The sequence below is a fragment of the Ictidomys tridecemlineatus genome, unplaced genomic scaffold (genome assembly GCF_052094955.1).
Source record: "Ictidomys tridecemlineatus isolate mIctTri1 unplaced genomic scaffold, mIctTri1.hap1 Scaffold_112, whole genome shotgun sequence".
In the NCBI taxonomy this organism is placed as follows: domain Eukaryota; kingdom Metazoa; phylum Chordata; class Mammalia; order Rodentia; family Sciuridae; genus Ictidomys; species Ictidomys tridecemlineatus.
Window position 1 is genome coordinate 161633 of NW_027521049.1, and position 19636 is coordinate 181268.

At 39.8% G+C, this 19636-nt stretch overlaps 1 protein-coding gene and 1 pseudogene across 2 annotated transcripts in view; both read right to left on the bottom strand.

The window, feature by feature from the left end:
- The window catches only part of LOC144372512 (HEAT repeat-containing protein 5B-like), a 29550-nt gene extending 28613 nt beyond the window's left edge, over positions 1-937 (bottom strand). The window contains exons 1-2 of the mRNA XM_078035855.1: positions 869-937; positions 256-400 (exon numbers count right to left, since the gene is read on the bottom strand). Coding sequence (XP_077891981.1) covers positions 256-400; positions 869-937 — 214 coding nt within the window. The remainder of the gene's footprint in view (positions 1-255; positions 401-868) is intronic.
- Positions 289-13799, bottom strand: LOC144372513 (cysteine-rich motor neuron 1 protein pseudogene; annotated as a pseudogene). The gene is made up of 4 exons (XR_013432514.1): positions 13753-13799; positions 12205-12631; positions 3965-4139; positions 289-400 (listed from the first exon to the last, which is right to left on the bottom strand). The product of XR_013432514.1 is annotated as a cysteine-rich motor neuron 1 protein pseudogene (transcript).
- Between the last annotated feature and the right edge of the window lie 5837 nt (positions 13800-19636).

Genomic DNA, 19636 nt, shown 5'->3' on the forward strand with positions numbered 1-19636 from the left:
CTTGAAAAATATTAGGTATTTATTTCCTAATAAAGATAACACATATGCTAGGTTAAACTATGTGAAGTTGACATTTTTGGAGGGGAAAATGATCAGCTATCAGCAATTTCATTTGGTCCTAATGAAAACAAAATCAGTTTCAAATTTTCTAAATGTATTATCATTTTTTAAATCATAAACCTCCTGGCCTTACTACTTTAAAAATTAGAATGCAAATAAGGTTTCCTTTAAGTTAGTGTGATTTAAAGTGCTTACTTAGAGTATTTCTTTTTTCCTGCAAATAATCCTGAGCAGCTCTTACTATCTGTTGTACAACTCCAGTAACCAACAGCTTGATGGATGGTGGGTTCCAGGTCAAAAGGAGATGATGCAAAACACTCAGCAACTCAACACCAATCAGCTATTATAAATTGAATCAAATAAGTTGAATTAATTTTAATTTTAAAGGATAAACGTATATTATTAAAAGCTGAGAAAACATACATATGAAAACAAAATATTTTGCAATTAATATTAACATAGAAGGCTGTGTAACAAATAAGAATATTAACAATCTTGGGAAATGGTCACATTTCATTCTAACAGATATTTAATCAACAGATGTCTTAAATATTTAAGTTGAATTATTCTCCCACAGTTAAAAATACTTGAATTAAACAATATTGTTAGAGTTTAGTGCCCTTAAACCAAATCTAAGCTGAGTACCTGAGAGTTGTATGCCACAGACAACAGGGATTTTTGGCGAGTCCCTCCTCTATTCACCTCAGCAAGGATTACAAACTTTCAGCTTTCACAGGTAGTCTGCCCAATGAGTCTGCCTCAAATTTCAAAGTCAGAGAAAGCTCAATCACAAATAAAGTACCTTTACCTCTTCCCTTAATGTTTCCACTTTATCTAATGCCCAGCTTCTTTCCCAAGTTGATTCATCTTTCTTCATGTGATCCCACCGTTCCCATCCTAGTTGACTTCCAGGGATTCTTCAAAGATTTCAATCATATCTCATATGTCTTCAACCTCCCTGTCTAGTTAGACTATTCTCCTCAATATAAGAAAAATGTTCAATTTTTTCTTATCTAAAGCTCCCAAAGTCTCTTAGACCCTTTTATCTACCCACATGCCTCCTCTGTCTTGCTCCTTCCTTTCCCAGCCTAGATGTTTCCACTTCATTTACTTTTTCATTCACCCCCCTGATCTTCTACAATCTGGATTTTACCAACCCAAGAAAATCCTCTGAAGAAGGTCTCCAATAACCTCTTCTGGACCCTTTTCTTTCCTCATTTATGTACTGTTTCTTTAGATGTTATAATCTGAATTTTTTTGGTACTAGGGATTGAACCCAGGGGTGCTTAACCACGGAACCACATCCCCAGCCTCCTTTTTGTTTTGTTTTGTTTTGTTTTGTTTTCATTTGAGCCAGGGTCTTACTAAGATGTGTAGGGCCTCACTTAATTTCTGAGGCTGGCTTTGAACTTGTGATCCTCCTACCTCAGGCTTCAGAGTCACTAAGATTATAGGCATTAGCCACCACTCCTGGCCTCATCTGCCTTTCTTGAAATTTCTCTCTTATATTTGATAAACTATTTCTGTTTCGGTTTTTCTCTTACCACTCTAGTGGTCTCCAATGCTGATTTATTTCCTTCCTCTTAATCCTTAAATGCTATTTATCCTCAAGGCTTCAATCTTGGTCCTCTTTTTTTCCTCCTTTAATCAGTTTTCCTAGACTAGTACATTATTTCTCTGAAATTATAAAGAGTCACTTAATTGGTCTCCCTGCCTCCCTTCTTGTCTCACAAACAACCTTCTACAAGATTGATAGCATGTTCCTTCTGAAACAAAATAATCAATCATGTCATTCCTTTATTTAAATATTGCTAATTACTTCCCATCAATTTTAGGATAAAGTCAAAATTCTCTTATATGCTATAAAGAAATCTTCATGATTTGGTTTTTACCCTGTTGTCCAGCCTCATCTAATTACCTCTACATTTTGCATTCACAGAAACCATACTAAATGACTACCGTGTCCCTGAACTTCTCCTGTTTTCTCATGCTTCCTTAGTTTTTATATTTGCTACTTTATTCTTAGAGGAAAACCCAATCTTTTTCTTTGGCTTCAATAATTCCTCTGTAACTGAATGGATAAAGAAAATTCAATGTGGTATATACACAATGGAATATTATTCAGCCACAAAGAAGAATGAAATTATTTCATTTGCTGGTAAATGGATGGAACTGGAGAATATCATGCTAAGTGAAATAAGCCAGTCCCAAAGACCTAAAGGCCAAATGTTCTTCCTGATATGTGGATGGTAACCCACTATAAGAGAGGGTAGGGAGAGGAAGAACAGAAGTTCATTGGCTTAGACAAAAGGAAATAAAGGGAAAATGAGTGGAGATGGGAATAGGAAAGACAGTGAAAGTTATAAATTGGACATAACTTTCCTAGGTTCTAAATGAATACATGACCAGTATAAATCTACATCATGTACAACCACAAGAATGATATCCTAATTAGAATAAGTAATATTCCATGTATGTACAATATGTCATGTATGTCTAAAAAGAACAACTAATAAATAAATAAATATAATTCCTCTGTAAGATTTGATTCAACCATTGTCTTTCTTGAGAAGATATCCTTCTCAGGATAGTTCCTATTCTCATTACACCTTATATGCATGAACAAAGTACATATTACATGATAGTTATCCCTTAATGTAGAGGCTGTAACATTACGTTTGATTATCTATAGTTGCAAACTGGGTCTGAGGCAGAACAGAAACATAGTGACATCAGCTAGGTGAATAAATACAACATGAATCAGTGCACTCTGACAATGTTGAAATTACAGGACCCAACTTTTTTAAAAGTCCATTTTCCCACTGTATAGCAATACTTGAATAAAATATCATTAAATCCAAAAAATAGCTAGCTGTGTAATATACTATATTAAAACCCAAATGCTTGAATTTAAATATAGTAGTCACTTTTCTTTCATAGATCAAATCTTAAAGGTTTAACTATCTGAAAATTATCCTAATATTTATTGTAGTAACTTGTAGTTCAAGTTGTAGCACAGCTTGAGGCCACAGGGTTGGGGTTCAAACAAGAGTTTATCAGTGACTGAATCCTATACTCACACAGCATATGTTATGTTTTAGTTTTAGGTAGAATAAAATGCAAAACTAATTTTGACATCAAAAATTGGTATCAGGTTGGTATTTTATCTTTTTGTGTTTTATGGAAAATTACCCAAGTGACACCATGTGGTAGTGGTGATGTCAAGAGATGAACTTTATTATAAAGATATAGAATTTCTAGTTATAAGAAATAACAAATCTAGTGGCAGCTTGGTTCTGTAATATGAATAAAGTTCCCTAGATGTTACATACTGAAATTAGAAAAGGTGGTTCTTTAAATTGTGAATGAGCTATTGGCCACCTCCCAGATTTCATTAAATGAGAGAGAAAAATTTATCTAACATTCAAAAGTGGCATAATTTGGGGCTGGAGTTGTGGTTTAGTGGTACAATGCTTGCCTGGCATGTGTGAGGCCCTGGGTTCATTCCTCAGCACCACACATAAATAAATAAAAAAAATCCACTTACAACTAAAAATCATTTTTTAAAAAAATTTTACTTAATGGCCTTGTAAGTTACTTTAGCCTTTTACTACTTCAATCATTTACTAACTCTGAAGTTATTCCTTGAAGTTTTAGTTTTATGTGATTGATGATGAACAAAGTAAAGAAGTTATAATGATATCTATAGTCTACTGCTGCCTGATCATCCAAGATTAAATACAGAGAAATATTGAATATTTATTATATATTGTCTTTCACTATTGTAATGTATACTACTGTTATTAATTAGTACAATATATATTTACTATCTGATAACATATTAATATAAATATAATTAAAACAAAGTATATAAATAGTTATTCATTTTAGAAATACACTGTACCAGATCTTCTGTAACATGGATCCCTTCATTTTAGAAATACACTATACTTGATCTTCTGCAATATGAATCTGGGCACAAGGAGAATACAGCAAGGTGTGCAAGGCCTGTAGACATGCAGTAACATGCTCCACAGGTTCCTCAGGTCTTGGGGAACAAAGAAACTGTATACTCACACCTGAAATACACAAAATAGAAATCGATAGAAAACACTTTATGTTGTATTGGCATCACATTTTCCCTCTATTTTTCATACAGATTACTTTAATAAAGGATGGAAATTAGAATGTTATTTTTAAGTCTATTTGCAACCAATAACTCTAGTAGCAACTAAATATATAATCTTAAAAAAATATACATTTATGTATTCACACACAAGATGTATTATCTCTAATCTCACTACACAATTACTTGATAGGAAAGCCATTAGTGACCATTTTCATAGATGAGAAAACTGTAGTCCAGAAATACTAAGCAAGTTTGGTCTCAAGAGTTAAAAACTAACACAGAGGTGAGATTTGTGCAAAGGTTTTTCTAGCTAAAAGGACTATTTTTCTTTTTGTAAAACACCCTGCACAAGAGAAATGGGAAAAAGGAGGAAAGAAAGGAGACCCCCAGGTCTTGCTTGCTGCTGCATCCTGCAATACAACTTCCCTGTCAGTCAGAGTTAGGGCCCCTCCTAGTTGCCTCTGACATGCTCAGCACTTTCCTATCTCAGGGCTTAGTGTCCTGGACTGCATTGAATTCTCTCAGTTTTCCCTGTCTACCATCAGGCCATGACCTCTGTGAAAGTAGGGCCTTTATCTTATTTATTTTGGCTGGAAAAGAATTATTATAATAGCAAGTGACATTCATCAGGTCTTATTAAATACCATAGTCTATGTTCTACAAAAGCTTTACACACATGGCATTTTATTATGCAAAGTGTGGTCCTGAGACCAGGAACACTGTAACACCTGGGAGTTTGTTAGACCTGCAGAATCACAGGCTCTACCCTAGGCCTAGAGAATCAGAACCTGCTTCTTGTTTGTTTGTTTTGGTTTTGAGTGCTGGAGATCCAACCTAGGTTTTGGGCATGTGAGGCATACATTCTACCATTGAGCTATACCTCCAGTCTGAGAACCTGTGGGGTTTTTTTTATTTTTTTAGATGTTAATGGATCTTTTATTTATTTATTTATATGTGGCGCTGAAGATCAGACCTAGGGCCTCACACATGCCAGGCAAGCACTCTACCATTGAGCCAAAACTCCAGCCCTAAGAACCTGCATTTTTAATAGACCCCAAGGTGACTCTGTGCATCTTAAAATTTGAAAGCATAGTTTTACAAAAGTGGCATCACTAGTTTATAGCACAGTGACCAGATCCATGACAGAGAGACAATTTGTGGGTATAATGTGGCAGAGAGACTAGCTGAGCTAGAAAGAGAATAAATGATTAAACTAAAAAGGACTGGATTGGTAAAACCTCTGGTTTTGTCTAGTTTGCACCAAGTACATCAGCAGGACACTGGGGCCCTGGTAGGATAGAGCTATGCCTGGACAAGCAGTTTCCTTGGCTCAAGTCAGGTCAATCCTGGGGGGACCACCAGTATAAACATCTAGAAGTTAAGCAGCAAAATCTTCTTCTAGAATATACTGTGAAGGAAAATATACATTTCTGATTGTAGTGAGTTTAGGTTACCCCTCCTCCCCAAATTAAATACTAGCCTACAGATAAATGGTTACATTTATAATTCCTATGACATATGCAAAAAAAATCCCAAATATATGATTTTTGTAGATAGGACATAACTATGCATTAAGAAGAGAGGCATCAAATAGCTTCAGAGGCCTTAATAAAGTTTAACTCCATGCACTTGTGGTATTGGGATACAGTTGTGTATATGTTGGGGGTGAGGGGGCCTGAAGTCAGTAACGAGGCACTCTTTTTGTAAAAGCCCAAACTCCTTAATTACTGACAATCAGTGACTCAGGAAGATGAAGATTAGGAGGAACAAGGGAATGAGACTGTCTTCTTGTTTCACTTACACTAGTTAGTAGCCGTACTGTTAGCGTTTTTCATATGCCATTTCTTCTAGTACTTCTGGGCATTCACTGAGTTCTTAAATCAAATCTGTTATTTCCTCCACTATACAGATGAGAAAACTGAGACACAGAATAAAGAATACAGATTTCAGCTCAGAAACCAAGTTCCTAACCATTACACTCTTCTACTAAAGTATAGGTATTTCACGTGGGGAACCTAGTGGGGCTGGAGGAGGGAGGTAAGGAACTGACATCTGCTCATTTTGCAACAAACAAACAAAAATAAGGCTTTTTTTTTAACTTGTGCCCCAAATGAACACTTATTTCAGTTTTTACTCTGAGGGCATTCTTAAATAGTCATATTCAAGCACTCCTCTGTCCACACTGAGGTCTTAGTCTAAGTGCAGTTTTCCATGAGGGACCAGGCTAACTGGCCAGGGAAAGCAGCAAAGAGAGAAAAGGTGAGAAGGTGAGAGGTGCTAAGCCAGGGGCACCTCCCAGTCCACCACCCACATTCCAACGCCTACTACAACAAGCTAGAACAAAGAGAAAAGCACCCTCAAAAAGAAACCCGCCACTGTGAATCACAGCTAGTAAAGTGCTAAGAATGTAGCCTGTTCTCCAATGTGGGAAACCCTCTGATATGCATTCCACAAGCTCTAAGGAGGATGGGCAGGATCCCCTTTCCCACCAAAAAAAGGCTCAAACTGCAGCTCCCCTTTCTCACTTTGCAACCAGTGTCTCAAGTGATCACCTGAGATCCTTTGGTGCTGAGGACAAATTTCAACCATGGATCACATTTGCCAATTAACTGCATACAGACTTGCAGAACCAGAACCACTTCTACTTGGCTTGAACTTAAAACATTATTATGTTGACTTTTTGGTCTTTGCTTCTTTGTTTTTCTTGATTAAAAGAATGTAAGGAGTCAAGAATATGTCTGAGCAGTTCCCAGACTCCCCAGCTGCCCCACTGCCCCAGCAGAAGGCCTTGTACAGATTAGAGAAATCAATGAATGCGTGATTGATTTCTATGCAAAAGCAAGTCAGATCTTTGAAAATGCAGCTTTGGGGAATTAGACCGCTAAGAAAGCAGGCTCTTAGTGTTCTTTGTGCATGCTTGTCTAGTCTACCATGTCTTCCTCAAATAATTAAATGAGCTTTACTGGGGTGGCTCCAAAATTCAGATACAAAATGTGCCATACGGAACACAGTGTTATAGGCACCTGCCTCACTGAACATATTTACCTTCCACTCATTTCACCACCTCCTACCCCATTGTATTCACACAATATAGCTGCTCTGTCATCTCTCCTGCTAGTACCATTGCCCAGTGATGTTAAACACACCCACATTTTTCAGGAATTTCTCAATTAATGTCTGGAATGTGTTTTGGATTATTCTTCAAAGGATGATATAGTTGTGTTAAGATGAACTAAGTATTTTTTCCCATCTCCCATTCATCATTATTTAGTCTACCTATTCATTATCTTTTTAAGGCCATGTATGTCTTTTAATCAAATCCTCCAACTTCATAATGCCTGTACCCTGTATTGCCAAGCTGTTCACTTGTTCATATGGACAATTAGTCCTTAATAAACAAGCCAAAAAATCATAGAAATCTATGGCACCAAATCACTTAACTCTCTTATAAATGCATATAATGCCCATTAGAATCTTCAGACAGCTTTCTTTACAAATTAGCCTGACTGCTCACTACTGTAGTACCAATCCACTGGGTGTAGATTTCCTGGTGACTGTAAACATGAGTTACAAACATCTCAAAACTTGCAATTTTTGTCCTTGTGATACTATGTAATTCACCTGTCCTTTGCCAAGTGTTTCTAGTGACAGGACTCCTCAGCAACACTACAAGCCTAACAAAGCAAAGGTCAAAGAGTCCTGTCATTTGTATACGTGCACTGAATAGTGGGTCACTGGATGTTTTGTCAATATTTACCTTTGGAAGGAACTAATGATTTCCTTGTTTATGTGTACTGGTTTCTCTTCCCATACCCTGTTAATATAACTTTATACACCCTCAGCCTGCTTTTTTCTCTGGCATCCAAGAGTACACACTACCCAAAACTTTTGAGTCAGAAAATGAAGGCTATTACTCAAAAACAAAGTCTGGACTGCTGCTGGGTTTTTAAATTTTTTCTAAATCTAGAAGTATTAAACTTTGCCCCTCTTCTTCCTTATTTAATTGGTAAAAATTAAAATTCATGAGCTCTTAACTCCAAAACCTACTATAAATCAATGAAAGCAGCTTCCATGTGACTCGTGCAAACCAAATGCTTTGGTGCATTCACTGGCCTCCTATAGTCTGGGCTTCACCTCAGATCACAGTCACCTCAGATCACGACATTTTCTTCCAAGTAGCCAACATCCCCACTGACTGTCTTCTAGATATAAGGAAGGAAACTCTACCTTCTACTTCTGGTCTTAGTTCTCTAAGTACAGTTCTCTTCACTGACCCATGAAAAACAGGTAGGAGTAAAGGCTAATATACCTGTGGGGTGTGTGTGTGTGGGGGGTGCGGGGTGGGGAGGGTGCTGTACTCTGAAAGAGACAGTATTTAAATAACAGTGGTTTTGAAAAATATGGGAAATAAAAAATCACCCTACAGCAGTCCTCAGAGCAAAGTAACTCAACAGTATTCACTTAGTTGGTAAACACTCTGTCCTCACAAATTATCAAACTCGAGTCATCATGTGCACTTTTATTACCAAGAGTCAAAAGGGTGGCCACACTTCTTCACCTTGCCCCACCCCTTAGAAAAGCATAATGTACTAACCCACACAGAAAAAAAAATATATGGTCCTCATCCCCTTAGTTCAAATATAATTTTCACTCTTCAATCAAAACATAACTTCTAGAAAACCTCACTTCCTTAGGTTTTCAAAGCTCTGATGTCCCAAAGAGGTCTCCTATCCAGACTTCTTACTTGGGGATTCAAAACCTCAAATTGTTTCTCTAGATTCTAGGTGATCTCCCTGGAAGTGAGTAACCCAGCCAAGCAAACAGTCAGTTTAGGATTTTGCAAGGGGCAGCAGGAAGACTTGCCAATGAATGAAAACAGGAAAGGGAACTTCAAGCCCTCAGGGACTAGAGAGCACTTTTTAGACAGAGAGTGAGAGAAAACTTTGGATGCCTGGATCCATTCTCAATTTTTCAAATGAACTTGGTCAAGAAGAATTATAATTATTAAATCGAGATTTACTTAATAACATTCTAAAATATGCTGTGAAGAAAATCTATGAACATCTTGCGTGATTCATAGCACATAACTCATCACATTATTTAGTCTTTCAGAAAACTGTATTTTTCTATAGGTGTATTTTTTATGGAGGGGACTCTTCATTCATTTATTCCATGTACTTTTATTGAGAGCTCACAATGGGTCAGCTGCCTTAAAAACATAAGGCACTGAGTCACAGGTTGAATATGTGCACCGAATAGTTGGTCACTCAGTGTGCATTTTAGTCCATGATTTATCTAACTCATTTTGTGAACTGCAGTTAAAAGCATGATCCCTGGCCCCAATACCAGTATGGGAGTAATGCAAAAATTATTGCAAGTTGGCAAACAGCAATGTAACTTGTATTTAAATCATGCCATCAAAACCAGGTAAGTTAGTCCTAACACTTCTGTACCATGTAGTATGTTTAATCATGCCATCAAAACCAGGTAAGTTAGTCCTAACACTTCTGTACCATGTAGTATGTTTCTGCATGAAAACTTTACGTTTTCAAAAGAGTTTTCATTAACAGATACAACCAGTAGGGGTCATTTTAGTGCAAAAATTGCAGCATGAGAGACTTTAACATGAATAAAACGTCAATTCTTAATATTAGTTATGATAATCCACATACATGAATTTCTGAATAAAAATGGAAACTGAGGGAACACTGGCCATTGAGAAATTTCTTGCTGAGTAACACAAACAAATCAGGAAAAAACATCTGTATATTCAAGAAATCAGTGACATGTAAATACCTCTCCAATTCCTAGCAGAAAAGGTTACTCTTGTATTTTATGCTTTCTGTAAACACTATAGCAATATGAAAATCTTTGGAATTTTAAACATACATATGAAAATGCCTGTCTACATCCAATGATTAGATCAGGGCAGGAAACAATGTCCTTACCTTAGTTTCATTGATTTAGAATGCAAATTGATTGCTGCTTTTAGAATTATTAAAAGAATTTTTAAAAAGTGCCTGAGCACACAGCTATGGTGACTGAAAACAGGCCTGTTAAATGAAAAGTGCTTCCAAATAACACTAACTGAGATACAACCCAAGTGCACTGGTGTTACCAAAAAAAAAAAAAGGAAGCCATGAAGAATCACATCATTTCAGAAGAATGAAAGGCTTACCGGTACACTGCCAAAATAACTCCATGCTGCAACATGGGATGTTGCTGCCAAAACACTTGGTTACTGTAAATATTTTCTGAGCATTTCTTTCACCATAAATATATAAAGAATGAATAAACAAAGGTTACAATATTTGGAGCCTCCAAAGTCCTCAGAGCACAGCAGTTTCCACTGCATTGTAGCTTGTTTCATATTGCTTGTTTGCAGGTTTGTGGGGGAGGCTGGATCAAGTTATGTACTTCAAGTGGCAGGGTTCAAAGATGCATCTTTTAGTCTAAGTCATTCAGAATTCCCAAAGTCAAAGGCAAAAAATTGTACAAGTTAATCTAACAGACACTTTTCTTGAACTGAGAAAGAAAACCATGTTATAAAATGAAACGTCATGCCAGGTGAGAGGCTTGCGTTTCAGGCAAATGAGGTCTTCTAACCAAGGTCCTAAGGGCACAGTAAGAGCACCACCCTTCCCTCTGAGAGGAGTTCCCTTCATTCATTACTGCCCACCAGCTTTCAAGCCCCGATTTTCCAGAACTATCCAAACCCTAAAAACTACAGGTTAAAAAAAAAATACGTGTGTATTTAAAAAAAATAATCAACAGCATGATAGCCTTTCAGTAGATCCATTTTTACCCTTAAGGTTGCCACTCCTTTTCAGTATCCTAACACAATAAACACACACATAAGGATGCTTGAGAATAAACCCCCCTGTCTAGTGGGTGCTGGCTGTGAGTAGTAGGGAAGAGGGCGTCTTTCCCTCCTTACTGCTCCCCCACAAATGAGGCTGCTGCACTCGGTTCACTCACCAGGATCCCTTGAACAGCATCATTGCCCAACATCAGCCAGAGCAGGTATCCCACTTTTAACTAGCACTCCTCCAGCCCTGCCCATTTGCCAAATAAAATGAACTTACTGCTTCTCTAGACCACAAACCTTGCCAGCACCCCGAGGTAGAGGCAGGCAGACAAGGACTAAGGCTGACACAGTGGTTCCCCAACAAGGGAGATTCCACTAATCTAATCTCTGTCTCCCGCCATCAGTCTGGACACTGCGCTGCACAATGCTCGGTGGAGAAGCCTACAACACAATCCTCACTGTCAAACAAACAAAATGAAGGCACCGGCAACACCACACGAGGATATTGGATCTTAAAAAGCAACCTCTAATAGTACACAACAACTTTTCACTCCCAGGTGCAACCCCCACCTTCCACCCCTTTCTTTCCAGGATTGAAAGCCTTTGACCATTTTCAATAGGCAAATAAATGAGTACCCACAGTAGGCAACTTCTCTTGGGCTGACATATTTCCAAGCTGAAACTGATTTATATGCGGAGGAGGAAGGAGGTGAAGGAAGAACACAAGGAAAAAATCATAAGAGTCACATAGGGAATGTGTGTGCTGAAAAAGGGACTCCTCCGCCAAAGGAAAAGGGCTACACGACAGTGTGCAGCACTAGGTGCCACACTGCGCTATGCAGGGAGGGCAGCAGGGGCGGACTCCCAGGTGGCTTGGCCGCGGCACCTCCACCTCCGGGCAAGGGCAGGTCACCCAGTTTAAGCCCACCCGCCACAATTGTGGGTCTGTGTTGGGCGGAGATACAATCCAGCCCTTGTCCGATCTCTACCCACGAAATCCAACCTCACCCACAGCTGGCTAAGCGCCCGGAGGGGAAGGGAGCGGGAACCAGGGACATGGGGGGCATCCTCCTGGGGGCAGCGGCTGCCAATCCTCCCGCGGAGCCCTCTCTCCTTGTGAAAGTCTCAGCCAAACTTTGTTGGCTCAGCCAGCGCCAAGGAGGCAGCGCGGGGCAGGTGGGAGGGGTCCCGCAGCTTGCAGCCATACCTTTGCAGACATACTCAGGGATGGAGTCGCCATTGAGCGGGAGCGGATGACACAGCGAAGCCCCCAGTTGCAGGCACCATGGAGCCCAAAGGCGCCGCCACAGCTCTCCTTCCTCCGCTGAGCACACATGTAGCAGCAGCTGCAGATGCCCTGCACAATGCTCCCCAGGCAGCTCCTGGACTCCTCGCACTTAGACTCTTTGCAGGGCAGGCAGACCAGCGCCCAGGTGCTGGAGCGCGCCAGCAGCAGCAGCAGCCCCAGCAGCGAGACCTGGAGGTGCCCGCAGCTGGCCAGCCCCCTGCCCCCCGCCACCAAGTATATCCTCCTGCCTCCGCCTCCTTCTCCCAGCCGGCCAGGAGCCGGGCGGGCGCCCTCCCCTGCGCCGGGCACACGCGCCGCCGCCGCCGCCGCACGTGCAGCCCGTGGTCTTCGCCGCCCCCATCACGGCCCCCGGGCAAGTCCTCCGCCCCTCTTGCGGGCCGCGCCGACCCAGAGCCCACTAGCGTCGGTGCCAGCTGCAGCGGTGGCTTCCCCTCCTCCTCCTCCCAGCCGCTCTGGTTCAACCCAAACTTCCGGCGGCTGCGCAGCCTCGGGGCCTGTCCCGCCTCCTGAGCCGCGGAGTGGGCGCGGTGGAGCTGCAGAAGGTCCACGGGTCTACTCTGTGCGCCCAGCTCGCCTCACTCCTGCAGGGCTCCTCCAGGTGCTTGTTTATGGCTGGAGCCTCCGCTGCTCAGGCTGCGCCATCCCCCATCCTACCTCATCCCCCAGACCTCGCGCGCCCCCCCCCCCCAGCAGCGCGCCGCTCATTGACTGCCCCCCCACCCCTCTCGGCCTAGCTGGCCCCCTCCCCCTCCTCCTCCTCCCACCTGGGCGGCCAGGCCCTTCCTTCCTCGCATGCCTCCTCCTCATCTTTCCCCCCCTTCTCCTCTTCCTCCAGCAGCCGGATGCATGGAGCCTGCCCTGCGGCCGCGCTACTGCTCAGCGCTGCTTCTTGGCTTGCCTTGGTTCGGGGCGCACCCAGAGAAATGGGAGAATCACCTCGTTCAGAGCGCCCGCCAGCACAGTGGTCACCACAGCTAGCCTAGGAGCACCCGGGGCCAGAATGCTACACCAGTGCCAGGCAGTTTTGAGTTCGGAGACCCCAGAATCTCCTGGCCAGCGCGATTGCTGTAATCTCCGAACCCCAGGAAAGGGAAGCAAATGCATGGAAGCTTCGCAAACTGGACAAGAATCCATCTTCCACTCGAGCTGGGAATAGACTTTGTAAAGATTATGTAATGGAGTCTCTCGGGAAGCTCCAGACGTCTCCATCTAAGCTGCTGGTGAATTAATTAACTGCTGTAAATGGTGTAGGTAAATATTCCGCCAGGGTTGGGAGGACTGTTGGGGATGACTATAATTTAAGTTTAATTTTAACTCTCCACTTCATGTTTTGTTGCCCTGCTGTCTGTGCCAAGGTGCTGTATTATGGGCGGGGTGACTGGAAAATAACAGCTGAATCCTTGTCCCTGTAGTAGGACCGAATACTGGATTATTACAAGTCCTGACCTGGGGCGAGACCCATAGTCGCATGCATCATCAATGTCATCTGACATCTGACATTGCCTTTTTTGTTTCCCAAGCTTACAGACAAAAGTGATGGGTTCTTTTTCTTTTCTTTTTTAAAAAATGTACCGTGTGTGTATTAATAAAGAAGATGTGTGATAGAATGGTCTTTGTGATGAACCAGGTGAAGAAGCTACTGAAATTATGCAAAGTGCATGGTGTGGAGATTGTTTCTCTTCTGCGGCTGGTGGAAAAGATTCTTGCAGTGATGTGTCTATAATTGATGGGATGAGAACCAATGATCATTCTGGAAGTTACCCACCATTTACAGGAAGATGTGTACTAGGGTAAATAAAATTAATGAACTGATAGAAAATGACTTGGATTAGTATGGGGATGGGGAGTCTGATCTTGTGGTAAGTATGAAGTGGGCGTGGATGATGACCCTCTAACTCAAGATGGTCTGGCAGCAGAAATCTGGCGGACAAGTGGATTCTGAAAATCCTGACTAATGATCCAAAAGTTAATAGGAGCAGTGTAAAGAGAAAGGAAACAAAGATACCATTGAAATATTCTGTTTGTGGAACAAATTTATACTTATGATTAATATTTTGGTTTAACCACATTAATCCTCAACCAAAAAACCAAAGTTACCAGTGGAATATTCCCCCATTTCTGCCATCAGAAAACTATAAGCATGTCTTCAATCACATTCCTTTATTCTGAAGAGAGGAAAGGACTCACTAATCTCTAGTCTATAGTCGCTTATCACTGATTATTAGGGAGTCACAGGGAATTTGTTCAACATTGAAAAGGGGAAGGAAGTACCCCATCTTCCAGGAGAGTTTAAAGGGCTGTGGAGGAGAATTAGTTTCCAGGGATATTGTAGAGACAATTCCTGCAATGGTATAGGGTTCAGGTTAGAAGATCTTCAAAGACCCTCATACCCTAGGGTCCCATAATAGGTATTAAGTGGTAAAATCATTTAAAACATGCCATGTTTTCTACTAGCAACTCCGTTAAATATTAAGTTGTTTCTTGTAACCCAACAAGGCACCTGTACTTCTCTATGGGATTTGCCAACAAACTGTCATCATTGTACTGTGTTAAAAGGCTGCTTTCACTCTTGGAGAGGAGGTTATCTGTATTTCTGTCTAAATGCAAGTATAAAGACATTATTAAAATGTAGCAAAAATCATGTAGGACTCAACAGGAGAAGCCAAGGTCAGATGATGGAAAAAAAGGCAAATATGAGAGAGCCACTATCATTTTAAAAAGGGTGGTAATGATTATTGCCAAAGTTTTGCTTTTTTGTTGTTTATGATTTTCATCTTTTTAAATCAATGTATTAAGAATTGAGACAGCTACAGATTGAGCACAGGCAAGGGACAACATGGAGGTCGATATCTGTCCATAATGGGCCTTCAGAGACAGAACCACCTGTAAGGTAAATAGACACAATATGAGAAAGGCTGACTTCTCAAAGGAATTCTATTTTTTTTCTTTTTTTTTTTTTTCTTTTTTTTTTTAAAGAGAGAGTGAGAGAGAGAGGGGGACAGAGAGAGAGAGAATTTTAACATTTATTTATTCTTAGTTCTCGGCGGACACAACATCTTTGTTGGTATGTGGTGCTGCTGAGGATTGAACCCGGGCCGCACGCATGCTAGGCGAGCGCGCTACCGCTTGAGCCACATCCCCAGCCCCTCAAAGGAATTCTAGTCAAGCTTAGCAAGGACTAAAGAGAGTCTTAAGACTAAGATGGATATATCAGTGCAAAAGAATCAAGTTACACATGGTTCTTTTTTTTCCATAGAATTCATAGTTATAGAAGCAATAGAGAAAAGATTTCTTGAAGTTTCCTAGCAGCAAATGAGAAATCTGCAATGGCCTGGCAGCTTATTTGAAACAATATGTGAATGAGAAGCTCAGTTAAGCTCTTTTCTTCACTGGGATTCTGCAGAGACCAGAAGCTGAGGCTCAAACACAAAATGTTTCCCTCATCTTCAGAAGCCAGATTAGCGGTACAGAAAGAAGTTGAGTGAGCCCAATATAACGACAATAGGATGTCATATGAGAAAGTGGACTGGGAAGGATTATATGGACCCTGAATGGCATGTACATCTAACAATTAGAGCCATGCATAGAAAGTGGCTTAATGCCTCTTTCTTTAGGAAGCCTCCTGGAGTTCATTCTCTTCTCTGTTTGACAATATTTTTTAACTACTTCTGCTTATAGCATTTATGATTTTTTTTATCAGTAGTTCTTTAAGTAACCTTGAACCCAGTTAGACTGTCACCTCATTGGAAGGAGTGGAATTTAGGAATGCATGATGCATGAATGAATTAGTTGAAAGGGAAGAGAGGGAAGAATTAAATAGAAAAAGATGTTTGGATATTTTGTGTGGCCCTTCTCTTGGTTGTAGTAAATACTTCTAAAATTAAGCACTTAAAAGGGGTGCTTGGGGCAGGAGGGAGTCTTCCAAACTGGGAAAAAAAACAGTCTCCAAAGAAAAGGAAATAGAATGTATTTCTGATGGAGGTCTGGAAGAAGAGAGTGTCCGCCCCCTATTGGCCACTGGGCATGTTGGACGGAGAGGATTGATATACTTGAAAACGCCTGGAAATCAAAGTGTCTAATAGAAATGAGAAAGCACTAGACAGAATGCTGGTAGTAGAGTCTTCCTCCCAGATACAATGTCTATTATAACCTTTTGACTGGACTCACACTCTTTGGGATGTGCATACTATTTATATTTTCCTGAAATGAAAAATGTAGAAGTTGTTTTTTGAGGTGGATACAAGTATTATTATAGTAGAGTTGCACAAGAGAAAAAGTTTCATCATTTTATAAAAAATGTGTCATACATTTTAGAAGAAATCTGGACAATAGGTCTGGCTCCTTCTGCTTCTTCCTGCCACATCTCTCTGGTCCCCATAGCTGGGATCATTTACATAGACTATCACCTAATCTAGGCCTTGGCCATTTCATGACATAAGTGAAACCCTAAATCTATAGGCTCAGCTATCTAATTTTGGTATCTGGATCTGGTACTTGGGCTGTACTATCACCACCTAGTACTTCATATTTACTAAAGGGATCTTGTCTTATCTACTCTACCAGTGAATGGTAACTGTTCCAGAGATACTAGAAGAGTAACAAGGCCTGGAAATAGAACACAGATTCTCTGCAAGACTTAGCCTAGGGGACACACACACACACACACACACACACACACTGCCCCCTTATTCCAAACAAGTTATTTATGCATTCTGCATTCATTTTCTCCTCTATAAAGTGGACATAAGAATAACAAAATTACAGGGTATTGTATAAATCAAAGATTGTTCCCTATTTTGTTACTTGCTAGAGTTCTTCTGATTGTCCTCTCATTTTTTTTTATGCTTCGGTGGGTATCTCTGATATGTGATATCTTAGCATCCATTCCTCTGAAACATCTGCCTGCCCAGAAACTTGCTGTTTTTCCTTCTTAGGATCTTCTGTTGGTCCTGCTTTGGCAGACTGTCTAATATAGAGGTCTTAGCCTTTGTGATATTTTCTTGATCTCATTTGAAAAAACAATAATTTATGATGATAACAATAAGTAATAGCTAACATTTAGAAAAAGCATCTTAATTGCTAGTCAATTCATTAAGCATTTCATATGGGTTATTTTAATTAATCTACAGTATACCCCCTTTAAGTCCAAAGCCTTATATTATCTCCAGTGTCTTATGTTGTCTTCATTTTACAGTTGAAGAGTCAGAGGCACAGAAGGTTGTACATATGGATATCAGGTTTGGAACTCAGTCCTGTTCAGCACTGCATAAAAATAAATAAATAAAATAAAGATATTTTGTCCATATACAACTAAAAAATATTTTTAAAAAAGCTATGGTGCATTTTCATCAAATTTTCACACACTTGTTCAATTATTTTCTTGGATAAATTCTTAAAGTGAAATTATTGGTGGGTCAAAAGTTATGTACATTTTGGCATGCATTGTCAGACTGCCCTCCACAAACACACATTCCCTCAAACACTTAGGGAAAGTTCTCATCTTCCCAGCTTGACAGCCCCTCATGTTAAAAACCTTTTTTGGTTGTTTTAAAAGCATCTTACATTGTAGAGCTTTTTACCTTTTTGGTCAACTTTTAAAAAATCATTTTCACATTGATTATTCCATTAGATCCTTAAAAATGTTCAGTATTAGGAGGTTTTAGTTATGGATCATGGAATGTTTCAGCCTTACAAATTATCAAATCATGTAACCTGGCAAATTGTCTGCTCTACGGTTTTTTAAAGGAAAGTGTTAGGTATTTAATTAAATTTTCTCCTAAGAAGGAATGCTTTTATAAAACTGAACTTATAAAATTGGATGAATTATTGAGATCCTCACCTAAAGGTGAGGCTATTTGAGGTCAGATGGACTGAAAGTCTTTTTTTCTTGGGGGGGGTAGCTAGAAAAAGCAAGAGTAAGAAAATTGAGAAGAGAGGACCCAGCCAGGCATTGCAATGAGGAGGAGGAAGTTCCACTTAATTACAATTCTACCTACCTCTCTGTCTTTTCTGTTCAACTCCTTTTCTCCTTCATGTCTTCAATAACTGGAAGATTCATAGCTCTAAATTGTAACCATTCTTCCTCCCAATCTATAAGGCACCTCCGTCAATAAATACAATCAAATTTATTTCAACCATGACATCATTGCTTAAATGTTCTTATAATGTTTGTTTGGGAATTGAATTGGGTAGTCCCTTGAAGAAACAAGCCTTATTGTTTGTCATATCTAACCCAATGTATTATAACTCAGGCAGATTATCTTCTTCATTCACCAGACATGGCTCTCTTCTCTTGTCATTTTTACCAAGTTCATCCTCAAAGGAAGTTTTGCATCTGTTGGAAATATTGAAAGGAACCAAAACATGTTCAAAAGAAAATAGCAAAAGAAGAGTTAGGAAAAAAAAAGGTAGGCATTGAGAGTATTCATGGGAAAAGCATACAGCTTTTCCAGCTGCTGACAAGGAGACCTGATCTGAATGTAAATTCTTGTATGATAATATTCTTTAGAATGCTAAGGCTTTGCATTCATTCCTAAATATCCTGCAATTACTTTGTCATTGAGATAAGGATTCATTACCTATTTTCTTGTAGGAAATGGTAGGTTTCACCATTATGTCTGTTCCTTCTCTTCAATATGGACACACATCTAACCAGCATTTACCAGCTTCCTTGTAGTTTTTTCTGGAGTCATGAAATGTGCAGGGAAACAATGGGGGATCTTCTATATGCCTGATATCAAAAGCCTCTCCATCATTCTGCATTCTCTGGTATTCCCTTTCTGCTGGCTGACAGGCCTTCCAAAGAGAACTGTAAAGCACTAGAAGATTCTAAATCCACTAGATAGATGAATCCTGGATCCCTGAATGACTGCATATAATGGACTTCCCATATACATACACACATTCACATACACCTCATTGAATCTCAATGAACTCTAATTTGATTGAGAAATTAAGCAGTGTAAAATGTCACAAGATTTGGGGCTTCTTTATTACAGTACTGAGTCTATCCTAACATAATATTTTAGCTTACACAAAAATGGCCTTTACTGTTTATTTAGAGCCAATCTTTTATTTATGTTCTTATACAAAATGCAATTTTGGCATGTGTTTACAACTAACTTACACTTGTCGATTGTTTGTGTAATGAATATATAATTCTTAGGCTACCAATATTGGCATTCAAAATATTTTAAATGTTATCAAATTACAATGAGATCCAGAAGTTTATTAGTACTGATTAGGGGAAATTAGGATAAGTAACATCAAAACTTTCCACTTACTCAAGTGGGAAAACAATCATCTTTATTATGCTGCCCTGTAAGTTTTA